The 27,864-nt window shown below is 39.9% G+C and overlaps 2 protein-coding genes across 4 annotated transcripts in view; both read left to right on the plus strand.

Moving 5' to 3' along the window:
- Positions 1 to 52: 52 nt before the first annotated feature.
- On the plus strand, positions 53 to 27,428 carry wiza (WIZ zinc finger a). Of its 2 annotated transcripts, XM_061988173.2 has the most exons (10): positions 53 to 104; positions 487 to 543; positions 5,235 to 5,511; positions 9,051 to 9,857; positions 9,932 to 10,282; positions 11,666 to 11,880; positions 14,209 to 14,392; positions 14,493 to 14,652; positions 15,828 to 16,009; positions 25,870 to 27,428. In XM_061988173.2, the coding sequence occupies exons 3-9, from the start codon at positions 5,325 to 5,327 to the stop codon at positions 15,982 to 15,984; spliced, it is 2,061 nt and encodes a 686-aa protein (XP_061844157.1). In that variant the 5' UTR covers positions 53 to 104; positions 487 to 543; positions 5,235 to 5,324; the 3' UTR covers positions 15,985 to 16,009; positions 25,870 to 27,428. The 2 variants fall into 2 exon arrangements, with proteins under 2 accessions (XP_061844157.1, XP_061844156.1); XM_061988172.2 differs by lacking the exon at positions 25,870 to 27,428 and having other exon boundaries at positions 15,828 to 20,288.
- The window catches only part of ptger1a (prostaglandin E receptor 1a (subtype EP1)), a 60,359-nt gene continuing 55,772 nt past the window's right edge, over positions 23,278 to 27,864 (plus strand). For both annotated transcript variants that reach the window (XM_061988174.2, XM_061988176.2), the window contains exon 1: positions 23,278 to 25,970. In XM_061988174.2, the coding sequence (XP_061844158.1) occupies positions 25,949 to 25,970 (22 nt within the window). In that variant the 5' untranslated portion in view covers positions 23,278 to 25,948. The remainder of the gene's footprint in view (positions 25,971 to 27,864) is intronic.

The following is a 27,864-nucleotide window of genomic DNA, read 5'->3' on the forward strand; positions in this document are numbered from 1 at the left end:
GTGGCTTTACTTTGAAGGGAAAAACACAGCCCCGTGCTGCTACTTCCGTTTAGCATGTCTCACTGATGTTGCCGCTAGTAGGGGTAGTCGTTATTTGTTTACAGGTAAATTAACTTATTTTCTACCAGATATCTATTATTTTTTTCTTTTTAGCGGGGTGGGTGTGTTACGGCATAATCCGTTACCTCCAAACTGTTTGTTTACAACTGCAGTTGATGTGACCTTAGCATGCTATAGCAAAACAAAGGGTGGATGAGAGTGAACATTTGGATCAGAACCGATTTGTAGCACGTTGACTGTAATCTGTCGATCTACAAATCTGTTTATTGGTTTATGTCTTCCTTATTTGTGCCTCCATTGCATAATTATTGCGGAGCTTTATTTACCATTGCACAATGTAAAGCAACCACATAAAGCGCCAGTTCATTTTTAATTGTAATAACTATATAATTAATAATAATAAATGTTTTTTTTAATGCACTATAGGGAAATTCGACTCTTCTTATCCAACTCGAAGAAGGAATTAAACAACACATTTATGAGGTAAGGATCAACTACATCATATTTCGTTATAGTTTGTATTTATAATACATTTTTACATTTTATAAACAGCTGCCGTGTTGCCAATATATACTATATCCCAATTATGAAGTCTTGACTTGTCCAAATCTTGTTTTCTTTTACCGGTATTCTTTAAAAACATATAATTGAACGAAAAAGCTAAAATAACAGCCATCCATCCATCCATCCATCCATTTTCTACCGCTTATTCCCTTCGGGGTCCCGGGGGGCGCTGGAGCCTATCTCAGCTACAATCGGGTGGAAGGCGGGGTTTTACCCTGGACAAGTCGCCACCTCATCGCAGCTAAAATAACAGCAAATAACAAAAACATGTATTGTTGTTGTGTACAGGAGGGGGAGACGGCATAGACAGCAGGAATGTAGTTTAGCTGTATGTTTTATATATATATGTATATATATATAAGTATATATACTATATATAAATAACAAATAATAATGTAAATCAACAAGGGAATGGAGTGTGAACTAATCCAAATATGTATGGTGTGTGACTATGTGTTGTAATTAACTGCTGAGTGTTACTGTGAGTGTTGAGCGAGAGAGCGGAAGTCCAATGGGAAGGTCCGTGAAACAAACAGGTAGTCGGGGGCTATAGCGAGGCGTAGATGGTCTGTGTCCAGGCGGGAGGTCGAGATCCAAGAGGCAGTCAGGGAAGCAGAGGCAATGCAGGGGAGACGAGACGCACAGTTCGTAACGTTGGAACGGTAGGAGGATGCTGGATCGACAAGAAAACACGAGACAATTAGAGTGTCCGCCCCGAGATCGGTATGTCGTGAGTTCAAACCCCGGCCGAGTCATACCAAAGACTATAAAAATGGGACCCATTACCTCCCTGCTTGACACTCAGCATCAAGGGTTGGAATTGGGGGTTAGATCACCAAAAATTATTCCCGGGCGCGGCCACCGCTGCTGCTCACTGCACCCCTCATCTCCCAGGGGGTGATCAAGGGTGATGGGTCAAATGCAGAGAATAATTTCGCCACACCTTGTGTGTGACAATCATGGGTACTTTAACTTTTAACTTTTTAACAATCAACACGGAGGGGAGAGAAACACAAAGAGAGCGTTTGCATAGAGCTAGACTGGTTTGGCTTTCTGTGCAGGACAGGCCGCTACGTTCTGGCCCGGGATAGCAGGTTGTGCAGGCTTATGAAGGCGGGTCTGATGATTAGCTTCAAGTGTGCTGATTGCCGGTGATTGATTGCACCACCGGCGCAGCCTCTGCCGGAGTGGCGCCTTGGAGGTGCAATCAGCAGAGCGCACAGATGAGTGCGCATTGGAGTGCGCCCTGGCCGTGACAATCGTAATGATAAAAAAATGGGATGTTTACTATCAATTCTCCACTGACCTCTCCCTGTTGCAATTTGTCAGGGGTCTAGGGTCGGCTTGCCCAAAAAAACACATTCGTATCATTACTGCTTTACTCCGGTTTATAAATATACACAATAGTTACATATGAAAATACACTTTCTGGCGGATATTTTCCAAGAAAAAGCAACCAATCATGCTAGGCACCCAGCAAGTTTCCACACGTTGACTTCCTAAAGTTGTGACAACAGTAGGTTAGGAAGGGGAGTCTTCATCGTTTAGGGTGATAGCCATTTTAAAAAGTGCAAGCACACATTTCTCATCATTCTAAAAATTATTATGCCATTTGTAAATATGTGATGTATGCAGGGCCGCCCCAGGCTACACTGTGGCGCTACGCAGAATTTTATTTGGAAGCCCTCTCTCTCCATTACAAAATTTTCACACAAACGATTTTATGACCTTTTAAAATAAACTATTTCACTAGGTATGTGCCGATCAATCAGTATCCGCCGATTTTCGTGAAAAAGTATGTGATCGCCATTGCTGATTAATGCCAAAAAAGCGGCGAGCAGCTAATTATGTGCCTCCATACACAGTGGAGCGGCTCCAATAAACTAATAATAATCACCTAAATTGCACCAAGCAAACTGCATTTCTTAGTATCTTAAATGGTCTGTTCGCAACTTGCTCACAGTATAGTTTTTTCAAAACAAAATGTAACTAGATCACCACCGGCAAGATTCTGTCACCATTAGTTGTGTAACAGAACACATTTGTTTTAAATTTGTTTATATTTTTCACAATTACTCATTTAAATTTATGTTATTAAAATGTTTGCCGGCCCGAATAAAATGATTGTTTTTTTACGGAGGTCCTCACCCTGTCGTCAAAACATACGCGCAGGAACGCCAAACAGTTTGGAGTCATGTTGTTGTTATAATAGACAATGCATTCAATGATAGCTAGCACTAATTATCGAAATCGCAACTTTGAGCCGACAACCCCCAAAGCTGATGCGCATATACGTGTTACCTAATGGACGTCTTTATATCCTAGAAGCCGTAGAGGGTGGGGTATACTGCGTAAAATACAATAGAAAGTTAGTGACCTCTATGCATCTTTGTTAACATTGCAAACAGCCCATTTAATTATCATCAAGTAGCATTATCACTGGAGAACGAGGTTACACACTAAAAGCAAGCCAGGAGCAGGCATGCTAATAGTTAAGCTAACTGCTAAGCTAGTTTGAAACAACACCAAGGAAAAAGTGCTTAGTAAACTTTAACAAGTATAGATGTACCCACATTACAGCTAAAAGTAAGGAGATTTTAACAATAATTTAAGTAGATTAATAGCGCCTAGAGAGAGGATAATGTAACAAGTGTCAGCATTGTCACAGTCAGTACTCAACACGTAAAAGGATGGCTGATTAATCCATTAATTGGTGATGTCGATACCACAGGTAGTATCAGTATATGATCGATACTAGAATGATTAGATTGGTATTTTTATTTCCTCAAAATACATTTTCTGTTGTTTTTGTTAATGTTTACAAACTCATTGAGTAATTCCTTGGACACAAGATGACTTTTAAGGGCTAAACCCAAATTTTATTTTATTTTAATTTATTTTAAATAAGTAGCAGATTGTATTTTGGGCTTTTGTGTAGTTACCGTGTGCTTTTGACTTTGTTTTGCCCAAACAATTGTAATCAAACAGAATAAGAAACTAGTTTAAATAATGTGTTGATATTGTTTAACTGTCAATGGGACTCAATTTACAGTGAATACATGTGATCGGTATTGGTATCGGCCGATCTCACTCATGCATGACCTTATCAAAATCGGCACCGTAAAACCTTGATCGGAACATCCCTAGAATTCACGGGAAAGTAATTGTTCAACAATTTTTTTTGGGGTGGGGAGCAAAATAACATGTTTAAGATCATTAAATGGGTTGTACTTGTATAGCGCTTTTCTACCTTCGAGGTACTCAAAGCGCTTTGACACTACTTCCACATTTACCCATTCACACACACATTCACACACTGATGGAGGGAGCTGCCATGCAAGGCGCTAACCAGCACCCATCAGGAGCAAGGGTGAAGTGTCTTACTCAGGACACAACGGACATGACGAGGTTGGTACTAGGTGGGGATTGAACCAGGGACCCTCGGGTCGCGCACGGCCACTCTTCCACTGCGCCATGCCGCCCCCCATTAAAACTTTAATTTATAAACCTTTGTAAATCAACCTAGAATGGAATTCAAACCCAGTACATTTGCCGTACATTACAAGCACTGATGCTGTGCGCCACGGAAGCCGGTTAATTATGAGGGGAAATTTACCATTATAGTCCTGTCACTGACTTATTGTGACACTGATATTGGGGAAATAACACACACAACAACCACTACATAGGAATGTCAGAACACATACAGGCAATCTTTTCAGGTCAAGACTCAAATGTGTACCTGCACCTCAAAGAGAAAGAGCACTCTTTCGAGGACAAAAATATACACAGTTACGGAGAAGACAACTGGTTTAAATTGGGAGTGAGGGAAGCCATCTAACTCAAGGTTGAAAAAGCAGCCCTGAACCGAGGTGTCTGTGACACCAACTATCCTCCACATATATGGTGGTCCTTCCAACTCTTCCTAAGAGATGCAGTCATTTAAATATAACAGGACATAACCACTTTTGGTTTCAGTTGCCCCCTTGACTATTGATACAACTAAATGGAATGCTGACAATGGTGATTCCATTCTAACGTCTTTTATGACAAAGTTGGCTCTTCTTTGCATCTCAACAGTTGTCGTTTTGCACAACAATAGCAAAACCATTCTTGTTGGGGCGTGCCCCCTCCTGTAGAGGGTAAATACTTTGAATCTGGCACCAAGCACTCAGTCTTGTTCTATCATATTGAACTGTCCAGTTGTGATTGCTTCAATGCGCCGAGTATGCCGTTTTTGTTTTCAAATATTCTTGTTCCTTTAAGTCTCTGAGATGATTTGCAGCACAGTCTTTCTTTTATATGGATCACAGAATCATCACAAGCTTGCTTTGGAACTTTCAGCAGGAAGCATCATGAAGGTCATGCTTCCTGACCTTCATGAAGCATGAAGGTCAGGAAGCTTGTGATGATTCTGTGATCCATATCACAGAATCATCACATAATTTTGCGGTGCACAGACCGATGGACTTTCTCCATCGGTCTGTGCACCGCAAAATTATCCTCCATCTCTTAATTTGCAGGCTATATCTAATCTAACAGTTGAGTTATTTTACCTCAACTGTTGTGATGTAATTGCAATCTTTTATTGTATATTTCTGCATCCTCAGCTTGGTTGCTCCTCTACGTAAACAAGAAAAGAGAGAGTGCGCGAGAGATCCTCATCAGGCTCCAACGGATTGTAAACCAGCGGTATAATCATGGCAACCCCAAAAGAGATGGCTCAACAACGATCTCCGGTCAGACCATCAGCGGCTTTGGTTCTCGCCACATCTCCGTCAGCTGTAAGACGACCTGAGGGCAGTCATTTGTCTTCTTCGGCACACCAAACAATAACACCAAAGCCAATGTGGGCGCCTCTTGAAACCGATGCTCCCATCACGCTAGGTAAGAGACCCTCTGAGTGATTAAGTACAGTGGTACCTCGAGATACAAGTTTAATTGGTTCTGTGGCGCAGCTCGTACCTTGAAAAGCTTGTATTGCAAACAGTGTCGCCCATTGAAAATAATTTAAATTAATTTGAATGGTGCTTGACGCCGGCTCACCCTGACACCACAATTTTAACAGGTAACATGCCTCTTAGAAAGAAATAAAAACTTTTACATAAGAAATATCGTTTGAAAACAATACAGTGCAATGTACTACAAACAACTGCAGTAGGTGTAGGAAGTAAAGTAATAATAATTTACAACCTTTACCTTGGAGAGTGGACTTTTATGGTATCTCCTACAAGTTTTTTCTCAGTCAAACACACAATCATCAGCTTTTGCACATTTTCATGGATAAATGTCGTTTAGATAGTATTTAAACATCCTTGGCTTCTTTAGTATGGTAGAGATTAGGAGAAGTGCTATACTCAGTCCTGTTTTTAACTATTTGTTTCTCCAATCCAATGAATATCATCAGACTCTCCCTCTTAGCACAGTCCTTCACACTTTTTTCGTTCCCAGAGTTAGAAAAACCAAGTTAAAACTATATATGTTAATGCTAGCGAGTCCGCCGACCCTGGATCTTTCCATTCCATGCATTAGATTCACTACATAGCGGTGTGGATGCTGGTAACCTGATTCTTGCTTGCAACCTGAAGCATAACAAGGAAGGGACATGATGGGGTGACGTTTCCGTAAAGCGTGTATTGAGGCTTGCGTCATGTATGGGAGAAGCCGGAAATGATGACGTGTGAAGCCTGGGTGCCAGGCCATACCATGTACCGTATTTTCCGCACTATAAGGCGCACCGGATTATTAGCCGCACCTTCAATGAATGGCATATTTCATAACTTTGTCCACCAATAAGCCGCCCCGGACTATAAGCCGCGCCTAAGCTGCGCTAAAGGGAATGTCAAAAAAACAGTCAGATAGGTCAGTCAAACTTTAATAATATATTAAAAACCAGCGTTCTAACAACTCTGTTCACTCCCAAAATGTACGCAAATGTGCAATCACAAACATAGTAAAATTCAAAATAGTGCAGAGCAATAGCAACATAATGTTGCTCGAACGTTAATGTCACAACACACAAAATAAACATAGCGCTCACTTTCTGAAGTTATTCTTCATTCGTAAATCCTTCGTCTTCGGTGTCCGAAGTGAAAAGTTGGGCAAATTTACGATCCACTGGCAGATGTTGGCGTCGTCTGGCGCTGCCTCCTCGTCTTAGTGAAGGTGTGTTCGCCTTCTGTCTTCCATTGTTCCCACGCAGTTAGCAGTCTAGCTTCGAATGCCCTGTTGACACCAATATCTAGCGGCTGGAGGTCTTTTGTCAATCCACCCGGAATGACGGCGAGTATTGAATTAAGCGCGTAAGCGTGTCTCTCAATGTGCTGTTATGAGCTAGCAAATATAACAACTACACTACCCAGCATGCAACGATAGTTACGAGCATGCGCGGTAGCCCTGAGAAGTTCCCACGCAGTTAGCAGTCTAGCTTCGAATGCCCTGTTGACACCAATATCTAGCGGCTGGAGGTCTTTTGTCAATCCACCCGGAATGACGGCGAGTATTGAATTAAGCGCGTAAGCGTGTCTCTCAATGTGCTGTTATGAGCTAGCAAATATAACAACTACACTACCCAGCATGCAACGATAGTTACGAGCATGCGCGGTAGCCCTGAGAAGCGTTGTTGTATGCTGGGAGTTCGAATGTGGTTATGAGCACGCTGTGAGAAAACGTTGAGAACTCAGTTAACACGCCTCGTCTGCATTATTTATAATTAGACAGACAACACACTTAATAGGAGCCATTTTGGGGTCTTTACATAAACACACAAATGGAAATGAAACGTCACATATCCCAGCATGCACCGCGCGCTTCTTCTACGGGGAAAAAAGATGGCGGCTGTTTACCGTAGTTGCGAGACCTAAACTTTATGAAAATGAATCTTAATATTTATCCATATATAAAGCGCACCGGGTTATAAGGCGCACTGTCAGCTTTTGAGAAATTTAGTGGTTTTTAGGTGCGCCTTATAGCGCGGAAAATACGGTAACCGCTTTGGGATGATGCGGTTGTACCACTTGACTGTTTTGGGACGCAGTTGAGATTTTGCCAGAAAATTTGACAACCCATAAAAACCGCCCAAGCTCCATTGAAAATGTGGGCTTTTGAGAGTTGTTGTCAGTTCGGAATGTGGATAGAGAATAAAAACAGTTTTTGAAATGCCAATAAATTCAAAGAATAATGGTGCATGATATTAAATACGATGGCAAACTTAATCCAAGCCGTTCACCGCTTTGTTAGCAATATTAAAGAGCCAAGTTACATTTGACTTTTCAATAAGACTTTGGAAGCGTAATGGTTTGCACTCTTACATTCGATGCCACATGACACGTTGTGACACTTCACCCTTGTTCATGTTGGGTCGTGGTTAGCGCCTTGCATGGCAGTTTCCACCATCTGTGTTTGAATGTGTTTGTGTGAATGGGTGAATGTGACGTTAAATGTAAAGCGTATTTGGTGTCATTTCAGGTATAGGAAAGCGCTACATAAATACAGACCATTTACCATAATGTGTAATACTTTGCAACGTCAGTTCTCGAATGCGTTTACCACTGTTTTCATTATGTTCAACAAGGTCAAACATGCTGTACTTATTTTTTTTTTTTTTTTACCAGCAACCAGAATTCCAATAGCTGGAGGATGGAGAGGTTTTGTCAAGGAAAAAAAAAAGAATCGCTTAATACCAAAAGTAAAAATGAACTAAATCTCCCTTGTTCTGTACATCATTGTCGAAGTTACATTAAATGGTCATCTTCCTCTTCATGCCATATACTTCAAGTTGACAGAAAAACATAATTCAACCTGCCATATCATATGATACTACCATGTTGTCTATAATACATCCATCCATCCATTTTCTACCGCTTATTCCCTTTGGGGTCGCGGGGGGCGCTGGAGCCTATCTCAGCAACAATCGGGCGGAAGGCGGGGTACACCCTGGACAAGTCGCCACCTCATCGCAGGGCCAACACAGATAGACAGACAACATTCACACTCACATCCACACAATATATTTTATTATACATGTGTTAATTTAACTAGCAAAACCATTCGGTCAAATATTTATTTGGATTTATTGTAATTTTCAAGAGCCATAACAGACGCAACAATTCAATGCATCACACATTATGCGGTTAAGATACAGCTGTTTTTAATCATACATTTGGCCAGCAGGTGGTTTCTTGCCCCAAAGCATGCGTGAAGCTTTGAGAGATTCTCCAACCAATGGCTCAAGTGATTCAAAAGTTTCATGAGGCTTCATCTGACCATCACTACATAACAGCTATCTGGGATACAACTCGTATCCTGAAAAACTCGTAAATCGGTATCGGCAGCATAAAACCCTGGTCGCAACATCCCTAATAAGTTATACGGATAATGAACGACACAAGATACTTTTGACTGATCTTTTTTCCCCAATTTTGCAGCGTCACAAAACAACGATGAAGTCCACGTCTGCAAGCTTTGTAGCTGCTGGTATGAAACGAAGAAAGGTTTGTCCAGCCATGCCCGCTTCCATCTACGGCAGATCGGAATCCCTGAAAGTGAGATCAAGGGCAGCCCTATTGACTTTCTGTACCAGATCATGAATGAGGACAAGCTCAAGTCCGTCAGCAAGGATCGACAGGAGCCCCGTCCTCCAAACAGTCTACTTGGGACTCCCATTAAACGTCCCTCAGAAGTGTCCACTTCACCCACGTCTCCTCCTTGTAAGCGACCAAAGCCCTCAGAGATGTGCACCTGTACTCTCTGCGGGGAGAAATGTAAAAACCGAAGAGGTCTGGCCAGCCATGCACGCTCTCACCTGCGTCAGATGGGGGTGCTTGACCTGCTGGGGAAGGCAGAGTCAGCTATCGACACTGTCCAGGATCTGGTGAACAGCGGCGTGTTGGAAACCATGCGCCCCCCTAAAGTGAAAAGTACGTCCAGCTCCAATGCGATTCCTTCTTCAGCACCAACGTCCCCACTACCTTCACCGCCTCGATCTCCAGTCACAGGGCAAGCTAGACCCTCCTTTTTCCAGAGCCCTGCAAAGTCTCCCCAAATTCCAGGGAATCGGGCTCCAAAGGCTAAGAAGGGCTTTCGTCTGGCAGTGGACCCCCTCCTCAAAAAGCCCAAGCCGGAGCCTTTTGAGGTTGATGTTTCTGCACTGATTGGATCTAGCTGTAGCAGCAGCATCACCCCCACTCTGACCTCATCACCTCCTGTAGCTTCTTCACTGTCTCTCAGTGCAGGTAACGTTTTTAGCACTTGTTTTGCTCGAGTTTCACTTGTTTTGTTGCATCAATTTCTCCTTCTTATCGCTCAGCATCTGCAACAGATGAACAATCGCCACCAACAGTCCTTTGCGACTATTGCGGTCAGCTCTTTGAGACCCGCAAAGCCCTCTCGTGCCATGCCCGCGCCCACCTGCGTCAGCTTGGTCTCACCTGGTCAATCAAGACGTCGCCGATTGATATCCTCTATGATGTTATGATGCAGGGTGAAAACAACGATAAGGGCTTTTTTCCCGGTGAGGCTGTATTGTTGAAGAAAGCCTCCTTCAGCCCTCAGCGTTCTAAAAGGACATCGGAGACAACCTCAAATTCCTGCTCCTCACCTCTGGATTACTCCATGAAAGAGAAGACTCCAAGTGGCAAGAGTGAGGCTTTGATCATAGGTAAGGCATCAGTGATTGGACCAATAATTGATACACCAATACACATGCATGCACTGTAGAGTATTTACATTTTCATTATAGAAAGCAATAGAAAAAGTCTTCATTAATCTCAAAAGTAAAAATAAAGACATGTTATTAAATTAATGTGATAGCTCCTCTGCACACGATAAAACAGCAGATAAGAAATTATAAAGCCATAAATGAAGCTCTGTCTTGCAAATAAGATGAATAACATATTTAATTAAAAAGACAATTTATAGACTTGTTCTATATGAAAAAGTATTAATAATTAATTATTTCTGTTGTGAGGGGAAAGCAGATGAGGCACAGCCTTATGTGCCATAAAAAAATCTAAATAAAACTAGCATAAAATAAATATTAATATTTGTGCATTAAATTGTGTTATATATTTATTTTCTGCATGTACCTTTAAATAAATAAATAATACTATTTGCACATTTCCTGATCAAATACAAGACAGGATCCTGAAAGGAGGTTACAGCGAGCCGCACTCTACCCTCTGATTGTACATTCTTTTAAGTGGTTTCTTTATTTTTATGCTCCGTTAAATAAATGCATGACTCTGAATGCATTTTATATCCAAGCTCAAATAGTTTTCAGTGTGAGAAACAAAAAATATAACGCAACTAAGAAGTACAGCATTTGAAACTCTTGTTATAATAAAAAAAAAAAATCATATATATATATATATATATATATATTATATATAATATATTATATTATTTATTATTATTTATTATTGTCTATTGTGAGCGAACTGTGGTGCTGAATTTCCCCCAGGGATCAATAAAGTACTTTCTATTCTATTCTATTCTATATATATATTCATACATGAGGTTTTTAATGTAGTGGAACCTAAAAGAAACACGATCCTATCCAGGACACTAGGATTTCAAAATAATAATTAATATGAATGAATGAATTAATTAATTAATAATCCCCACATCTGCGGTCCCCTCCAAGGTTTCTCATTGTTATCCCATTGGGTTGAGTTTTTTCTTGCCCTGATGTGGGATCTGAGCCGAGGATGTCATTGTGGCTTGTGCAGCCCTTTGAGACACTTGTGATTTAGGGCTATATAAGTCAACATTGATTGATTCAATTATTTTCCCAAAATGGAAATGTAATTAATATTTTCCAGAGTCAAACATTAAGCTTTATTTACTTTACAAGCACATTTTTGATTCATATTTTAACCTTGTTAACTCTCATACATGGGTATTAACCTGTGAAGCACTTAATAAAGTTACTAACACTCTGACTATTGATGAATGAGATAGGGTGTGATAAGAGTAACTAACCTCAGTATTTGTATAGATTGAGGTTATCGCGTAATAAACTTGACTCTTGTGTCCATGTCAGACAAATCCTGCGAGGTTTGCGGCTTCGTTTTTGAAAACCGCACAGCGCTGGCCAGTCACGCACGGGCCCATCTTCGTCAGCTGGGCATTAGTGAATGGAAGGCGGAAGGGGCGACCTCGCCGATCGAACACCTGAGCGAGGTGATGCAGAAGCACCCTGCCAAGGTGGCTGCTCTCAGAAAGCGCTATCGAGAGGGAGACCTGAGCATCAAGAAGGTGACTTATGTACTGCTGTTAACTCGTTTTACTATAATGGAGCAATATTTATGTTCCGATACCTATCATCGATGAGTAAGATAGTCTGATACCGATCACATGTATTAACTGTATATTTTTAAATGTATTTATGGTGAGTGCTATTGCCAGTTTAGCACTATCAACACAATATTTGAAGTAGTTCCTTATTATGTTTTATTACATACATGACCAAAACAAAGTCAGTAGTACACAACAAGTAATTCAAAGGAAAATGTACTTACTATTACTCATTTAAATCATTTTCAGGGGTGTCCAAACTTATATAAGGGATATATAATAAAACAATATTATACTTGGTTATTAAGAGAATGTGAAAAGTTAAAGGTCATACCTTGTTTACATGGTCCTTAAAGTTTTTTAATCAATCAGAAATATCAAGCAGCTAAAATGCGTCCAACATATATAAGTGTGGAAAGAGTGTTTTACATTTTCCCCATAATGGATGCTTTTTTTTTTTTAAATGTTGATTGGATGTTTTTTATAATATCTACAAAGTTCAATGAGCAGGTTTTTATGTGTGACCATGTTTGTTGAAGTTGTGTGCTGGTTGATTTTTTTTTTTTTCTGCACCATTCCTAGGGAATGTTGTTTGGATTGGTTCATATACGTAATTGCTGTGCTGTTGTGTCTTGCAAGTTTAATTAATGGTTGAGGTAATTTCGTTGGCCACCAGAAGGCAACAAAATAGCTGCTATCAGGCGGCTGGCTATTAAAGATGCTGCTTCTAGGCCTCCTGTGTCCAGAGAACATTTTGCTGGGTTTGTAAACATTAACAAAAACGACAACACATTTTTTAAAGAAAATAAAAATATCTAATTACTCTTCTATCCATTATATACTGATACTACCTATTGTATCGACACCACCAATGTATGGATCGATCCACCCTCCTCTTACCTGTCGTATACTGACTGTGACATTGCGGACATACCAACAGTTGTTGTTACACTATCCTCTCTATCACTCTACTTGTTAATCTGCTTACTTTCTGCTGTAATGTGGTTCCAGCTAGACTTTTAAAACTTTACTAAGAACTTATTTCTTGGTGTTGTTCCAAGCGTTAAGCTTAGCTGTTATCATGCCTGCTCCTGGCTTGCTCCCAGTGTGTAATATGTTTAGCCTTGTCCTCTGGTGATACTGGTAATTAAGAAACTAGAAAACATTTGTTTTATGATGGAATGGAGGTGATTATTATTCATCTAAGGGAGCAGCTCCACACTTTACATGAAGATACATAATTAGGTGCTGGCTGCTTGTTAGCCAGGGGACCGAAAAGATGTTAAGATTGGCGGCTGGTCCATCTGCACATCCCTTATATTTATATTTTTAATTATAAAATACACTATACAGACAAAAGTATTTGGACAACTTCCATTCCTCTGAGAAGACCCTGGATAATGCCTGTGGAAAATTGTCTCCATTCATCCAGAAGAATATTGGATTAGATTTTTTCATTTTATTGTTGAACCAACATCCACACCAGAGCTTCAAGATCCAAGCCTTGTTTTGTGCACTGGTGTCAAACTGGATCACAAAAGACCCTTCCCTAAACTGTTACAACAAATTGCTTGATGTAAAGCTTAAGTTGTTTAACAGTCCGGGGTCACCGTTGTCATATTTGATGTTTCATAATCTGCCACACATTTTCAACGAGAGACAGGTCTGGACTACAGGCAGGCCAGTCTTGTACATGCACTCTTTTACTACGAAGCCACGCTGTTGTAACACGTGCAGAATGGGGCTTGGCATTGTCTTGCTGAAATAAGCAGGGGCGTCCATGAAAAAGACATTGCTTGGATGGCAACAGATGTTTCTCCAAAACCTGTATGTACATTTCAGCATTAATGATGCCTTCACAGATGTGTAAGTTACCCAGGCCTTGGGCACTAATACTCCCCCATACCATCACAGATGCTGGCTTTTCAACTTTGCGCCTATAACAGTCTGGATGGTTATTTTCCTCTTTGGTCCGGAGGACACGACGACCACAGTTTCCAAAAACTATTTGAAATGTGGACTCGTCAGACCACAGAACACTTTTCCACTTTCCATCAGTCCATCTTAGATTAGCTCGGGCCCAGCAAAGCCGGCGGCGTTTCCGGGTGTTGTTGATAAATGGCTTTCGCTTTGCATAGTAGAGTTTTAACTTGCACTTACAGATGTAGCGACAAACTGTAGTTACTGACAGTCACAACAAATTGTCCAAAACAATTCAAATTCAGAGGCAACTTAATCCTTATACAGTAGTAAAAATCAGTCTAAACTTTGCATGCATTCTCTTCCCAGAAAGGGTCTTCATTTTCCTATATGTCGTCAGACTCTGAGTCTTTGCCTGCTCCCAACATGAAGATTTCAGGACATTCATTGGGCAAAGAGGACCAGGGCGTTTCTCCTGGTTCATCCAAAAAGCCACTAGGCCACACCCACCCTGAAGCACCACGTGGAAGCACTGGTGTGCGCTCTCCAAGAGGTGTGCAATGAAACAGCAAGATGACATGTCTATTTGTCGTTAATTCCTTTCTCTTATACTGTAAGCGTCTTTATAACTTCTGTTTTTGTTTTATTAACAGAACGTACGGTCCCGAAACAACCTCCACCTGCAGAAGAAGAAAATCAAGGCACCAACTCCCAGCAACTATCAAAATCCGGCAACATCCCGGCACTGCTGCCTAAACCTCCTCTAACTCCTTTGGTCAAACTAGTCGGAAAAGTTTATTCCCTCAAGTGCAGGTTAGTGTGGAAAACACAAACATGCTTTGCTAAATCTACATACAGTAGCTTTATACACTGTACGTATAACTTAAAGGGGAACCTATGGTGATTTGAATTCCTTGTGGTCCAGATAATATGTATTGGATATGCTTTGGTGTACATTTTGCTCCACTGTCACTTTTATAACTAGTTTTTTAATTCTGTCTGCAAGAGGTTTATTTCTGAAGGCATTCCCAGATTGCAAATGAAACCACGCCTATCTTTTGAAAATGTACACCGTTTAAATATCTATCTTGAAGTCGTCAATGCTTTTTAAAAAATGTATTCTCTTGAAAAGCGTGTTTATATCCTTTTTGTGTTGAGCTGATTCAAAATACATAATGTTTAAAACCCTTAATTAAAGCAAATTATTTGTCTAGTCATGGTATTAAAAACTTTAAAATGATCCGACTAGGATACACTTATTAATGATAAAAAAAATAGGTATATCTTTCTGCGATTAATCGCGATTAATTTTGAGTTAACTATGAACAAAATGCGATTAACCGGGATAAATACATACATATATACACATATACACATACTATATATATATACACACACATACTACATATATATATATACACATGTACACATAATATATATATATATATATATATATATATATACATACACACATACCCGGTACTACATATATATACACACACACACACATACTATATATATATATATATATATATATACATATACACATACACACACACACACATATACACATAGTGTATATATATATATGTATATATATGTATATATACACGCACACATACATATATGTATTTATATACATTTATACATATATATGTACACACACACTGTATATAAAGATATATAATGTTTATATATTTCTATATATACAATAATTCTTACTTAAGGAATTTAATTTACCACGGTCAGACTCTGAACAATTAACGATAAACAGGGGTTTACTGTACGTCAAAATATGTAACCACATTGTTAAAGATAATTAAAAACCCACTTAATAGTGTTCACAAAAAATAGTTTTTCCTATATATTCTATCAATGAAACCATGTTGCAGTTTAAGTCTTCTGCCTCCAGGTGGCCACACAGTGCCTCATTTTCCACTGCACTGTTCTGACCACACTTCTTTGTGTTTGAACTTTTTTTTGGACAGATTTTGTGAAAAAGTGTTTCACGGGCCACTGTCTGTCCAAGAGCAGTGGATCACACACCTGCAGGAACACATTCTCTCTCTGGGCTACAAAGGCAAAGAGTCTCCTCCTGCAGCTCCAGTCGCTTCTGCTGCTCTTATGCATCCAGTCGCTGTATAGTTTCAACAACTCTCCCAAAAGAGAAGTATGGATAGATCAATATGTGCTTTTTTTGCTAACTTTATTTCAACAAAATATAACTGCCCTTCACGGTTCTATTTAAAGGGGACCTATTTTGCAAAACCAACATTTCCTACCTATTGGTACCTGTTTTTGTGTAATTGAGATCTGCATTGGTCCCGGAAAATTAAAATCAGGCCGTGGAGGCCTTGCTGAGATATTTATAAAATAATCTTCATACTTCCGCTAAACGAGCTGTTTGGAATTTGCACAACTTGCGACGTTTTTCCTAGGTATGGTAGAAATTTACCAGAATAATTCCCCATTTTAAAAATATGTTTAAAATATATGTTTTTGTAGTCTGCCCGACAACGAGCCCAAAGTATGAGCCGAGGAACGAAAATGCTGAATTGTATTTGTTGTATTAACCAACATGTCACTCCACACACCTCCAGCTTCATTTGAAGAACTAAAAATTGCCTGGCTAACTGTTTCGTTTTGCGGCGATGTGCCTGCAACTTGGAAGAAGTATTTTTTCGTGTGTGCCGACCACTTCGAAGATTCCTGCTTCACAAACATACGGCAATATAAAGATGGATTTATTAACAGTAGATTGGCATTGTTTGAAGGATACGTTAGCAATAATAGCTTGATTTGTAGTGTAGTTTGTAGCTTAACCTTCTAATTTAGAACCACAGCCCCACCAACCTGCGAGAATATAAAGAATGATTTTCCTACGACATACTTTTAAGAATAAGATTAATGGGGCGACAGATCTAGTATGAACCATTGAGATGCGTTAATTTCTAACCTTTCTTCCGATGTTTCTTCATCGGTTCCTTTTTGCTCCGGGTCTGACTCTGGATCGTACGTATTATTGGATGTTAAAATGAATCGTTAAAGGGGAACATTATCACAATTTCAGAAGGGTTAAAACCATTAAAAATCAGTTCCCAGAGGCTTATTTTATTTTTCGAAGTTTTTTTCAAAATTTTACCCATCACGCAATATCCCTAAAAAAAGCTTCAAAGTGCCTGATTTTAACCATCGTTATATACACCCGTCCATTTTCCTGTGACGTCACATAGTGATGCCAAAACAAACAAACATGGCGGATAGAACAGCAAGGTATAGCGACATTAGCTCGGATTCAGACTCGGATTTCAGCGGCTTAAGCGAAATTGAAGAAGAAACAGAAGCTATTGAGCCATATCGATTTGAACCGTATGCAAGCGAAACCGACGAAAACGACACGACAGCCAGCGACACGGGAGAAAGCGAGGACGAATTCGGCGATCGCCTTCTAACCAACGATTGGTATGTGTTTGTTTTTAAGTGTTGTAATGTTTTTAAGCTAAATTATTGGTAAACAAAGTTTATGTGTAATAATTTACGTAAAACCGCGAGTAATGAATAAAGTTTTCATCAATTAATATATTCTGTAGACATACCCTCATCCGCTCTCTTTTCCTGAAAGCTGATCTGTCCAGTTTTGGAGTTGATGTCAGCAGGCCAGAGAAGCTAAGGTCGATATTCTTCTCTTGATCATCTTTGGTGGCATAAGGGACGGTAGAAGCGGTGTGAGCCAAGACATCCGGGGGGTTTAGCTCGCTCGTCTGCGGGAACAAACTGCCGCCATTGCTTGCCGTGCTACTGAGGCCCTTTGTCCCTGAATAGCTCACACACTCCGGCAGATTCAATGGGGGTCTGGCGGCAGATTTCTTTGACTTTGTCGTTGGAAATGCATCTGCTTTGAGTGTCGCAGGATATCCACACATTCTTGCCATCTCTGTCGTAGCATAGCTTTCGTCGGTAAAGTGTGCGGAACAAACGACTGACCATTTTCGTCGGCTTTCCCCACACCCTCGTATTTTGAACACATTTCGTACAATTTCTTGCCACTTTCGCATCTTTGGGCCACTGGTGCAACTTGAATCCGTCCCTGTTCGTGTTGTTACACCCTCCGACAACACACCGACGAGGCATGATGTCTCCAAGGTACGGAAAATGTGTTTGAGAAAATGGCGGATTGCTTCCCGATGTGACGTCATCGCTCCGAGAGCGAATAATAGAAAGGCGTTTAATTCGCCAAAATTCACCCATTTAGAGTTCGGAAATCGGTTAAAAAAATATATGGTCTTTTTTCTGCAACATCAAGGTATATATTAACGCTTACATAGGTCTGGTGATAATGTTCCCCTTTAATGTTTCAGCTTAAAAGTTAAATATACTTAGAATAAGAGATTTTTCAGTATTTTGCTTGTGGGAAGCTTCTCTCTCAAACTACAAATATGGCCGCCGAGGCGGAGACGAAGGTTCAGTCAGCGGGAGGGGGTGAGGTGGGGCAGCTAAAAAGTGGCTGGAAGATATGTCTTGACAGTAAAAGGTATGCAATACTATGACCAAATTACCATCATTACATGTTATGTAGACCACTGTACCCCAACTACCGGTGCGTGACGCATTTGCTACCGGGCCGCACAGAAACAATAATTAATTTATAAACTACCGCATTTTCTCTGACTTAACTTCCGCCTGTCAAACTCATTTTAGATCGGGGGCCACATGGAGAAAAATCTACTCCCACGTGGGCCGGACTGGTAAAATCACGGCACGATAACTTAAAAATAAAGACAACTTCAGATTGTTTTGGGTTTTTTTGGTAAAAAATTAATGTCGTTTTTTTACACTTACATGTTGCGGTCAATAGTATTCTATCTTTATTTGTCGTTATTTATACTTTCTGAATAAATTATGTGATATTTTTTATCAGTCAAGTCATTGGTGTTAATTTTATCTATCAAAAAAATAATAATATCAAAATCAAATTACAGAATGTTATTTATGTAGTTTGCTAATTTTCCTTGACTGATGCACTAACAACATGTGGTTTATTTGTTTTACATATGTAGCATCATCTACAAAGATACAAAGAATTGCTATTGCGACATCTAGTGGACACATTTAGAACAGTAGGTTCTTTTATTAAAAAATTTCGGCTCATTTTTATACCGTATTTTCCGCACTATAAAGCGCACCAGATTATAAGACACACCTTCAATGAATGGCATATTTCAAAACTTTGTTCATATATAAGGCGCACCGGATTATAAGGCGCACCTATGCATCCATTAGATGGAGCTGCGCTAAAGGGAATGTCAACAAAACAGTCAGATAGGTCAGTCAAACTTTATTAATAGATTACAAACCAGCGTTCTGACAACTCTGTTCACTCCCAAAATGAATAAACAGCTGTTTTATTATTTCCCCCGAGGTAAAGTCAGTGACGTGGTGTTTTGTTTATCTTTTAACAACAGCAAGGTATAACATGTAGTGCAACATTTATATCACATAGTGGAGGGGAACTTTTCCCTGATTCAATAAACACGTAAAAAACAGTCTGATACTGTTACGGTAAATCAAACGTTAGTGCAATCACAATATAGTAACACTCCAAATAGTGCAAACAATAACAATATATTAATAACTCAACGTTGCTCAAACGTTAATGTCACACAAAATAAACATGTGAAGCTCACTTTATGAAGTTATTCCTCATCCACGAATCCCTCGAATTATTCTTCTTCAGTGTCCGAATTAAACAGTTGGGCTAATACGGCATCCAACATGCCCGTCGAAGTCGTAATTAATCGAGTCAGTGTCGCTGCTGAAAATGGGGAAAATGAAGTCAGCGGCTGCTTACCGTAGTTGCGATTGATTGATTGATTGAAACTTTTACCTGTTGGAGGCTCAATATTGGTACATATATAAAGCGCACCGGATTATAAGGCGCACTGTCAGCTTTTGACAAAATTGGAGGTTTTTAGGTGCGCCTTAAAGTGCGGAAAATACGGTATTTCATGGCCACTGTAAGATTACACACAGTTTGAACAGTAACACTGTGTTAGGATATAGGAAAATAAAACGTTGTACTTTAATCAAGTGATTCTTTGGCGTACCACAAGATGGAGCCTGTACCACAGTTTCTGATTTAGACCAAAAGAAAGTGTTTTGAAAATAGAAAAAAAAAACCTTCATACTAGGTCCCCTTTAAATTAATAGCCCAAAGTTTTGCTGCTTGATTTTAAGCAATTTTATGAGGGACCAAACCTTGCACCAGAAACATTTTTAAAGAGTTTACTGTGACAAATGTTCAAAAGAGTCTTTTACTTAAACATTGTCCTGCCAAACTGGACTTTCTGTACTTAAGATAGTCTGCACGTACAGAATGAATGTTTTTCTCTACTCTTTTTATTATATTTGCTCATTTTCACTACATGTAAATTAAATCTGTCTCGTGTACACGGTGTGATTTTATTCAATCTGCTCCTTTTGGTTTCAAATATTCTTGCATGCGTTCTATCATTAATAATAATTAAAAAAAAGATTATGCATGTACTGGTGCATCTTGATAAATTAAAATATTTATTGATTGACATTTATGAGTTTAAGTCATTCACTTTACAATATTGAACTTTTTTATTATTTTTTTTACAGTTTTTCAAACAATATGAAACCCTGAATCGTTTTTTTTTATTACAAATATTTCACAAAAAAGATTGCCGTTACTTAAGAGTAATATGTCGCAAGTAAAAGTAAAAAGACGTCATCCAAATGATTACTTGAGTATGGGTAAGTATTTAGTAAAAAAAAAAAATACTCAAGGACTGAATAACCGGTGAGTAACTTCTGGTTTACGTAGTAACTATTTTTTCAATAATACTACTTGTCTAACAACCATAGTTGGAGTGTGTGTGAGAGAGAGAGAGAGAGAGACATAGGCCGAGAGATGCACAATTTACAGTCACTTATGACAAAATGTGAGCATACGCGCCGCTAAAATATTAAACATCTCCAACTTACCGCAACGTGTTTTCTCTAGTTGGAAGTGGAATTCTTGTAGGCTGAAATGTGAAAATTTTTACTGACACAGATGACAGCGCATGATATAAATGTTCTTTTTCAATGTTTGTAAGTACACATTGAAGAGCCTCATCACGTCTGACCACAAGTCGCACACCGTCAAGATTTTTTTTTTTAACAGTGTGGGGCCGACAGCGTGGTCATGTGACTGCCAGGCTCCGTTTGTCTGGTGGAACGGAGTTAAACGTCACTGGTGCTTATGTTGGATTGGTGAAACCGATTCATCTGACAGTGTCTGCTGAAAGACGTTTCCCTAACGAGCTATACAAAGGTGTCTTTGCAAGCATTAATCAATATAAGTTCATCATGTCTTCATTAAATATTAGTAAAATATTATTGTGTGCAGACAAATAGTTTGAAAAAAAGTAAAAGATAAATTCGAACTTCGGCTGTCATCCCAGCCTTTCTCAGAGCGGTCGCTGCTTCCTTGTGTGACGTTATGTTTCTAAAAGTCCACTGGCGTGTTTTGGACTTCCACACCTTTTATCATCTATTGCCGGCCTGGGCATTATTTTGACTCAGGGGCCAAATTTAGAGAGAAAAATGTGTCTGGGGGCCAGTATATCTATTTTTAGGAAAACTAGCACAAAACCTCACAATAATGTCTGATTGAATGCTAAAACGGAATTGAATTAAAAAAATGTTTTATTGAATGAAACACCCAGAATGTACATGAAAAAAAAAGTGGGATTTACAATATTAACTATGAACGATAAAACACTGAATATTGACAACATATGAAGGTCACACCCCCTCTCCATCGACATATTGTGGGCGGCATGGCGTAGTGGGTAGAGCAACCGTGCCAGAAACCTGAGCGTTGCAGGTTCGCTCCCCGCCTCTTACCATCCAAAAATCGCTGCCGTTGTGTCCTTGGGCGGGACCCTTTGCCCCCGGTGCCACTCACACCGGTGAACTGAATGATGAATGATAGGTGGTGGTCGGAGGGGCCATTGGCGCAAATTGCAGCCGCGCTTCAGTCAGTCTACCCCAGGGCAGCTGTGGCTATGAAAGTAGCTTACCACCACCAGGTGTGAATGATTGATGGGTTCTACATGTAAAGCGACTTTGGGTACTTAGAAAAGCGCTATATAAATCCCAGTTATTATTATAAATATATTTTACAAACAAGCGAAACGCAACAAAAATGCAACAAACACAGCAAAATAAAAAAATAAAAAACCCCACCTACAATCTGATGTATGTGATATATCACTAAGCTTTAGAACTTTTGTTGTGAAAATCTTCTGTCTCTGTCCCTGACACCCGCATTTCAGGCTGGCCGCTCTGGAAACAAACCCTGCCCACACTGCTTGGTGCCTCGTCTGAGCTGCTGTGACTTAGATGACCATAATAACTAATTAGATTACCATAGTAACTAATTAGATTACCACAGTAACTAATTAGTTTACCATAGTAACTAGTATATCATGCAAAAGCGCAGATTCCAACCATTGAAATTCTTTGTATAGTTCAAGACTTACGTTAGTTTGAAAACATCACTGCACATCATAATGGCAGCTACAGTTTCTATCTTAAAGATCTAAAAAGATGATTTGGGAATGTCTGGCGGGCCAGATTGAAAAGCTTAACGGGCCACATGCGGCCTCCGGGCCCTAATTTGCCCAGATCTGATCTGTTGGTCTGCAAACAGGAATATTTTACTACCGTAATAGCAATAAGATGATGTTTCTATATGGGGGACGTGATTGAAACTGGAGTCATCGGGGTGCTACGTAGTTATCGAGTCATCGGTGAAACTGGCCACAGCGTTGGCCCTGCGACACGCCGCCTTGCCCAAAATGTGTAGCTTTCCTTTTAAAAAAGGTCATGATCGGTCGACAAGTTCACATATATAAACTTTGTTACTTTTACTTTTAATTTTGTCAAGTTTGATGTCCTCTTGGTGCGGCACCAGATCCCAGGACCTCACAAACTGTAGTTTAGCATTTTTTTTAGGTGTAAATGGTTGCAAATGAGATCTTTGTTTCGTTCACTTTCATGTATTCCTTTTATAAGCGTCTTCAATTAACTTTGGAAAATACACCTATAATTGCAGATATTACTGACCCTTAATGAACAGTCAGTATACACTACTATATATTATCATCTATTATCTCCTTAAAAAAAATACAATGCCACAGATTGGACTGATTGTCAACGATGGGGAATAAATCAAATTTGACAATGAAAATCCTTAGTGGAAGACAGCCCTATAAAGATGATATTTATGTAGCGATCAGAATGAAACTCAATGTAACAGTAAAAGTAGTGATTTTCCTTCACAAAAAATATTCAAATAAAAGTAAAAAGTATCTTGTATTAAAACTGCTTTGACAAGTAGAAGTTATCTAACAAGTAAACGAGTAAATGCAGCGTGTTACTACTCACCGCTGTCTGGTAATGTTTTACCTTTCGCAGCTGGTCCTGAGCCACATTAAATCACATATCTGGAACATTTTACCAGATTAATGCATTAACCAAAAAAAGGGTTTAATAAAACAAATTGTTCAGACATGGATTTTTACTGAAATTATCATGATCTGTTTAAACCCAGAGCATTAATTAAGATAGTGACAAGATTAATAAATACAAAATCATCTTTTATAGGTTACTTTCTACAAACCCCAAACCTAGTGAAGTTAGCACATTGTGTAAATGGTAAATAAAAACAGAATACAATGATTTGCAAATCCTTTTCAACCTATATTCAATTGAATAGACTGCAAAGACAAGATACTTAACGTTAGAACGGGAAAACTTTATGTTTTACAAATATTAGCTAATTTGGAATTTGATCTCAACAACACGTTTCAAAAAAGCTGGCACAATTGGCGAAAGAGACTGAGAAAAGTTGAGGAACACACCTGCCGCCTCTCTTTCTGCTGAGCGCACCTCGGGACACGCCCACGGGCGTTCCCCTCCGGCTGCGGTCGTGCCTCCGCGCGGCTGCAAACGCTCTGCAATCAACACACCTGATGAGAGACCTGCCTACATAAGCCAGCGCGTGCCAGAACGTAGCTGCTCGTACACGTACAGTAAGCCTTATTACGTCTCCAGCTCTCCTTGCATGTGTTTCCTCGCTCTTTGTGTTCTTCCCCCGTCGTGCGCATTGTGTCCTGTGTTGTGTCGTCATCCATCTTCCAGTCTTCCTTCCCCGTTTTCGAGCTGTGTGTCTCGTCTTCCCGGATCCCCTCTGGACTCTCTGCTGCCTCTCCGGATCTAGACCTCACGCCTGCCCTCTGACCACGACGCCTCGCTCCAGCCCTCGACCTTCCGCCTGTCTCTGGACTTCCGAGCCTGCCTGGACTTCCGCCTTGATTTCAATACGCACCTTCAACATCCCCTGGTAACAACCTTCATATACTTACCACAGATAGTCACACCATATTCATTTGGATTGCGTATACACTCCACACACATTTGTGTTTTGAAATAAACACACTGCTGTCATGTCTGTGTAATCATGTTTTGTTTTAGTCATGTTTTGTTTTGTTTAGTTATTGGACTCTTTAGTTCATCTGTCACGACTGGGACTGTGGCGTGGTTTGTTCTCCAGAGGTGCAAAAGATTTGGACCATACGTGGCGTGAAGGGGAGTACATGATTTATTTAAACACTATAACTACTAAAAAAGGAAGCAAACAAAAGGTGCGCACAAGGGCGGAACTACAAAACTTGTCTATAAACACAAAACTTGCACAAAGGCAGAAACTATGAACAATTAAACAAAACTTGCAAACTATGGCATGAATAAAGAAAACTTACTTGGACATGGCATGAAGTGCGCAGAGGTTAACCGAGTGTGACAGGGGTATGAAGAGCATAAATGCGGGATGTCGCCAGGAAGACAAACTGAAAACAATGAACTTAAATACTATAGACATGATTAACGAAAACAGGTGTGTGACTCAAAACGTGAAACAGGTGCGTGACATGACAGGTGAAAACTAATGGGTTGCTATGGTGACAATCAAGAGTGCACAATGAGTCTAAACGTGAAACAGGTGAAACTAATGGGTAACTATGGAAACAAGACAAGGGAGTGAAAAGCCAGAAACTAAAGAGTCCAATAACTAAACAAAACAAAACATGACTAAAACAAAACATGATTACACAGACATGACATCTGCCAGCTAACGACGCCACTGCCTCCGTCCCGTCTCCTTCTCCCGCTGTACCGTTACAAAGATAGAGAAAAAGAAGAACGCCGTCGGCGCGGACACGCACAATTTTTCAGGATTTATGCAGATCCCAAATACAGATCAGCAGGTACCAGAAGGTAAAAAAATTTGCTTTTGCATAATATTGCAAAACAAAACGCCAGATAATATGTCTTACCTTGTACACACACCATAATAATACTCGTATGTTTAATGTGCCAACAATCCTTCAAGTGGTGCGGCTTCATAGCTTACCAAAGTCATACTAAATAAAACATTTTGATAGATTTTTTAACGCTGTGTGTAATGTTCTATATTTTCAATGGAACATATAAAATGTTCGTGTTTACTTGAGACATATTGCCATCGCAGTGGCAATATACACTTATCTCTTATGTTTGACTGTCATCTACTGGTCACAGTAATCATTATACCATGTACCAAATAAAAAAGCTTTGAGGTGGGTAAGCTCAACCAAATGTATTCCTTTACTATAGGTCAGGGGTGTCAAACGTATGACCCGCAAGCCGGATCAGGCCTGCGAACAGGTTTTATCCGGCCCGCGGGATGAGTTTGCTAAGTATAATGAATGAAAAAAACAGCTGTTCAAAATATGTCCACTAGATGTCGCAATAGCAATTCTTTGTATTTTTGTAGATGATGTTACTTATGTAAAAAAATAAATAAACCACATGATGTTAAGTTAAAAAGTTAAAGAACCAATGATTGTCACACACACACTAGGTGTGGTGAAATTATTCTCTGCATTTGACCCATCACCCTTGATCACCCACTGGCAGGTGAGGGGAACAGTGAGCAGCAGCGGTGGCCGCGCCCGGGAATCCTTTTTGGTGATTTAACCCCCACTTCCAACCCTTGATGCTGTGTGCCAAGCAGGGAGGTAATGGGTCCCATTTTTTAATAGTCTTTGGTATGACTCGGCCGGGGTTTGAACTCACAAATTACCGATCTCAGGGCGGACACTCTAACCACTAGTTAGTGCACCAGTAGAGGAAAATGAGCAAACTACATAAATAACATCCTGTAATTTGATTTTGATATTATTGTTTTATCTTGACAGATTGAAAATGAACACCAATGAGTTGACTGAACATTATCACATAATTTATTCAGAAAGGACAAATAAAGGTAGATTACTATTAACCGCAACATGTAAGTGTAAAAAAAAACAAAAAACAACAACATTGTGATTTGTACATTTTCAGAATGTGGTTGTTCTATTTTTAAACAAAGAAAACAATCTGAAGTTGTCTTTATTTTTAAGTTATCGTGCTGTGATGTTACCAGCCCGGCCCACTTGGGAGTAGATTTTTGTTGTCCATGTGGTCCCCCATCTAAAATGAATTTGACACCCCTGCATTAGGCGCAACGGGTTATAAGGCGCACTGTTGGGTTTTGAGGGGGGGGGAAAGGATTTTAAGTGCGCCTTATAGTCCGGAAAATACATAATACATGTTGACTTGTTACGTGCAGATATAGTGGATCCAAATAAATGCAGGAACGATAGCTATAGCAAAAAGGTCTTCCTCTTTATTCTTGAGGGTAAACTCACAAAGGCGGCAAACAAAAAGCGACAGCGGCAAAAACTAACACACCATGAGAATACGACAAAGGAAAAACCAAAATACAAAAATAAGGATGCTAGGCAAAGCTCGGTAATACTGGGCAGACCTGGGAAAGACAAGGACTCTCTCCAGGGATACCAAGGACAATGAGTCTGTGCTACAAAGCTCCGGCACCCGAATGCTGCACCAGCACGGTTAAGTAAATAAAATAAATAAATAAATGGGTTGTACTTGTATAGCGCTTTTCTACCTTCAAGGTACTCAAAGCGCTTTGACAGTATTTCCACATTCAGCCATTTACACACACATTCACCCATTTACACACACATTCACACACTGATGGCGGGAGCTGCCATGCAAGGCGCTAACCAGCAGCCATCAGGAGCAAGGGGTGAAGTGTCTTGCCCAAGGACACAACGGACGTGACTAGGATGGTAGAAGGTGGGGATTGAACCCCAGTAACCAGCAACCCTGCGATTGCTGGCACGGCCACTCTACCAACTTCGCCACGCCGTCCCCATGAACCATGAACCATGTACCATGTACCCATTTGGTAGAATGGCTCATCTACGATAATTTTAAGCTTCTGACACAAGATTTTGTAATTTCCCATCTGGAAAAAAACATGCAAGTGATATGACTCCATCAGTTGCAGGAGTGGCATTGTAAATGTACACTTTGCTGTATAAGTGTCGTTTAGTCCAACACAAACAAAAACTGTGCTGTGGTCCACCATTGTTGTACTGCTCTGTATTAAAAAAACATGAAAATATTAAACATCTCCAACTTACCGCAACGTGTTTTCTTTAGTTGGAAGCGGAATTCTTGTAGGCTGAAATGTGAACATTTTTACTGACACAGATGACAGCGCATGATATAATTCTATATAAATATTTTTGTATGTTTGTAAGTAAACATTGAAAAGCCTTGTTTCGTCTGACCACGAGTCGCACACCGTCATGTTTTTTTTTTTTTTTTTTTGCAGTGTGGGGCCGACAGTGTGGTCATGTGACTGCCAGGCTCCGTTTGTTTGGTGAAACTGGTGCTTATGTTGGAGACGTCTCCCTAACGAGCCATACAAAGGTGTCTTTGTAAGCATTAATCAATATAAGTTCATCATGTTTTAATTAAATATTAGTAAAATATTATTGTGTGCAGACAAATAGTTAAAAAAAAAGTAAAAGATAAATCCGAGCTTCGGCTGTCACC

Source organism: Nerophis lumbriciformis, linkage group LG27 (assembly GCF_033978685.3).
Source record: "Nerophis lumbriciformis linkage group LG27, RoL_Nlum_v2.1, whole genome shotgun sequence".
Classification (NCBI taxonomy): domain Eukaryota; kingdom Metazoa; phylum Chordata; class Actinopteri; order Syngnathiformes; family Syngnathidae; genus Nerophis; species Nerophis lumbriciformis.

Bases quoted from the DNA above. Each gene is read 5' to 3' on its own strand.
- wiza (XM_061988173.2), top strand. From the start codon at position 5,325: ATGGCAACCCCAAAAGAGATGGCTCAACAACGATCTCCGGTCAGACCA. The intron at 9,858-9,931 runs GTAACGTTTTTA...CTTATCGCTCAG, and splicing joins TTCACTGTCTCTCAGTGCAG to CATCTGCAACAGATGAACAA. The intron at 14,393-14,492 runs GTGTGCAATGAA...TTTTATTAACAG, and splicing joins TGGTGTGCGCTCTCCAAGAG to AACGTACGGTCCCGAAACAA.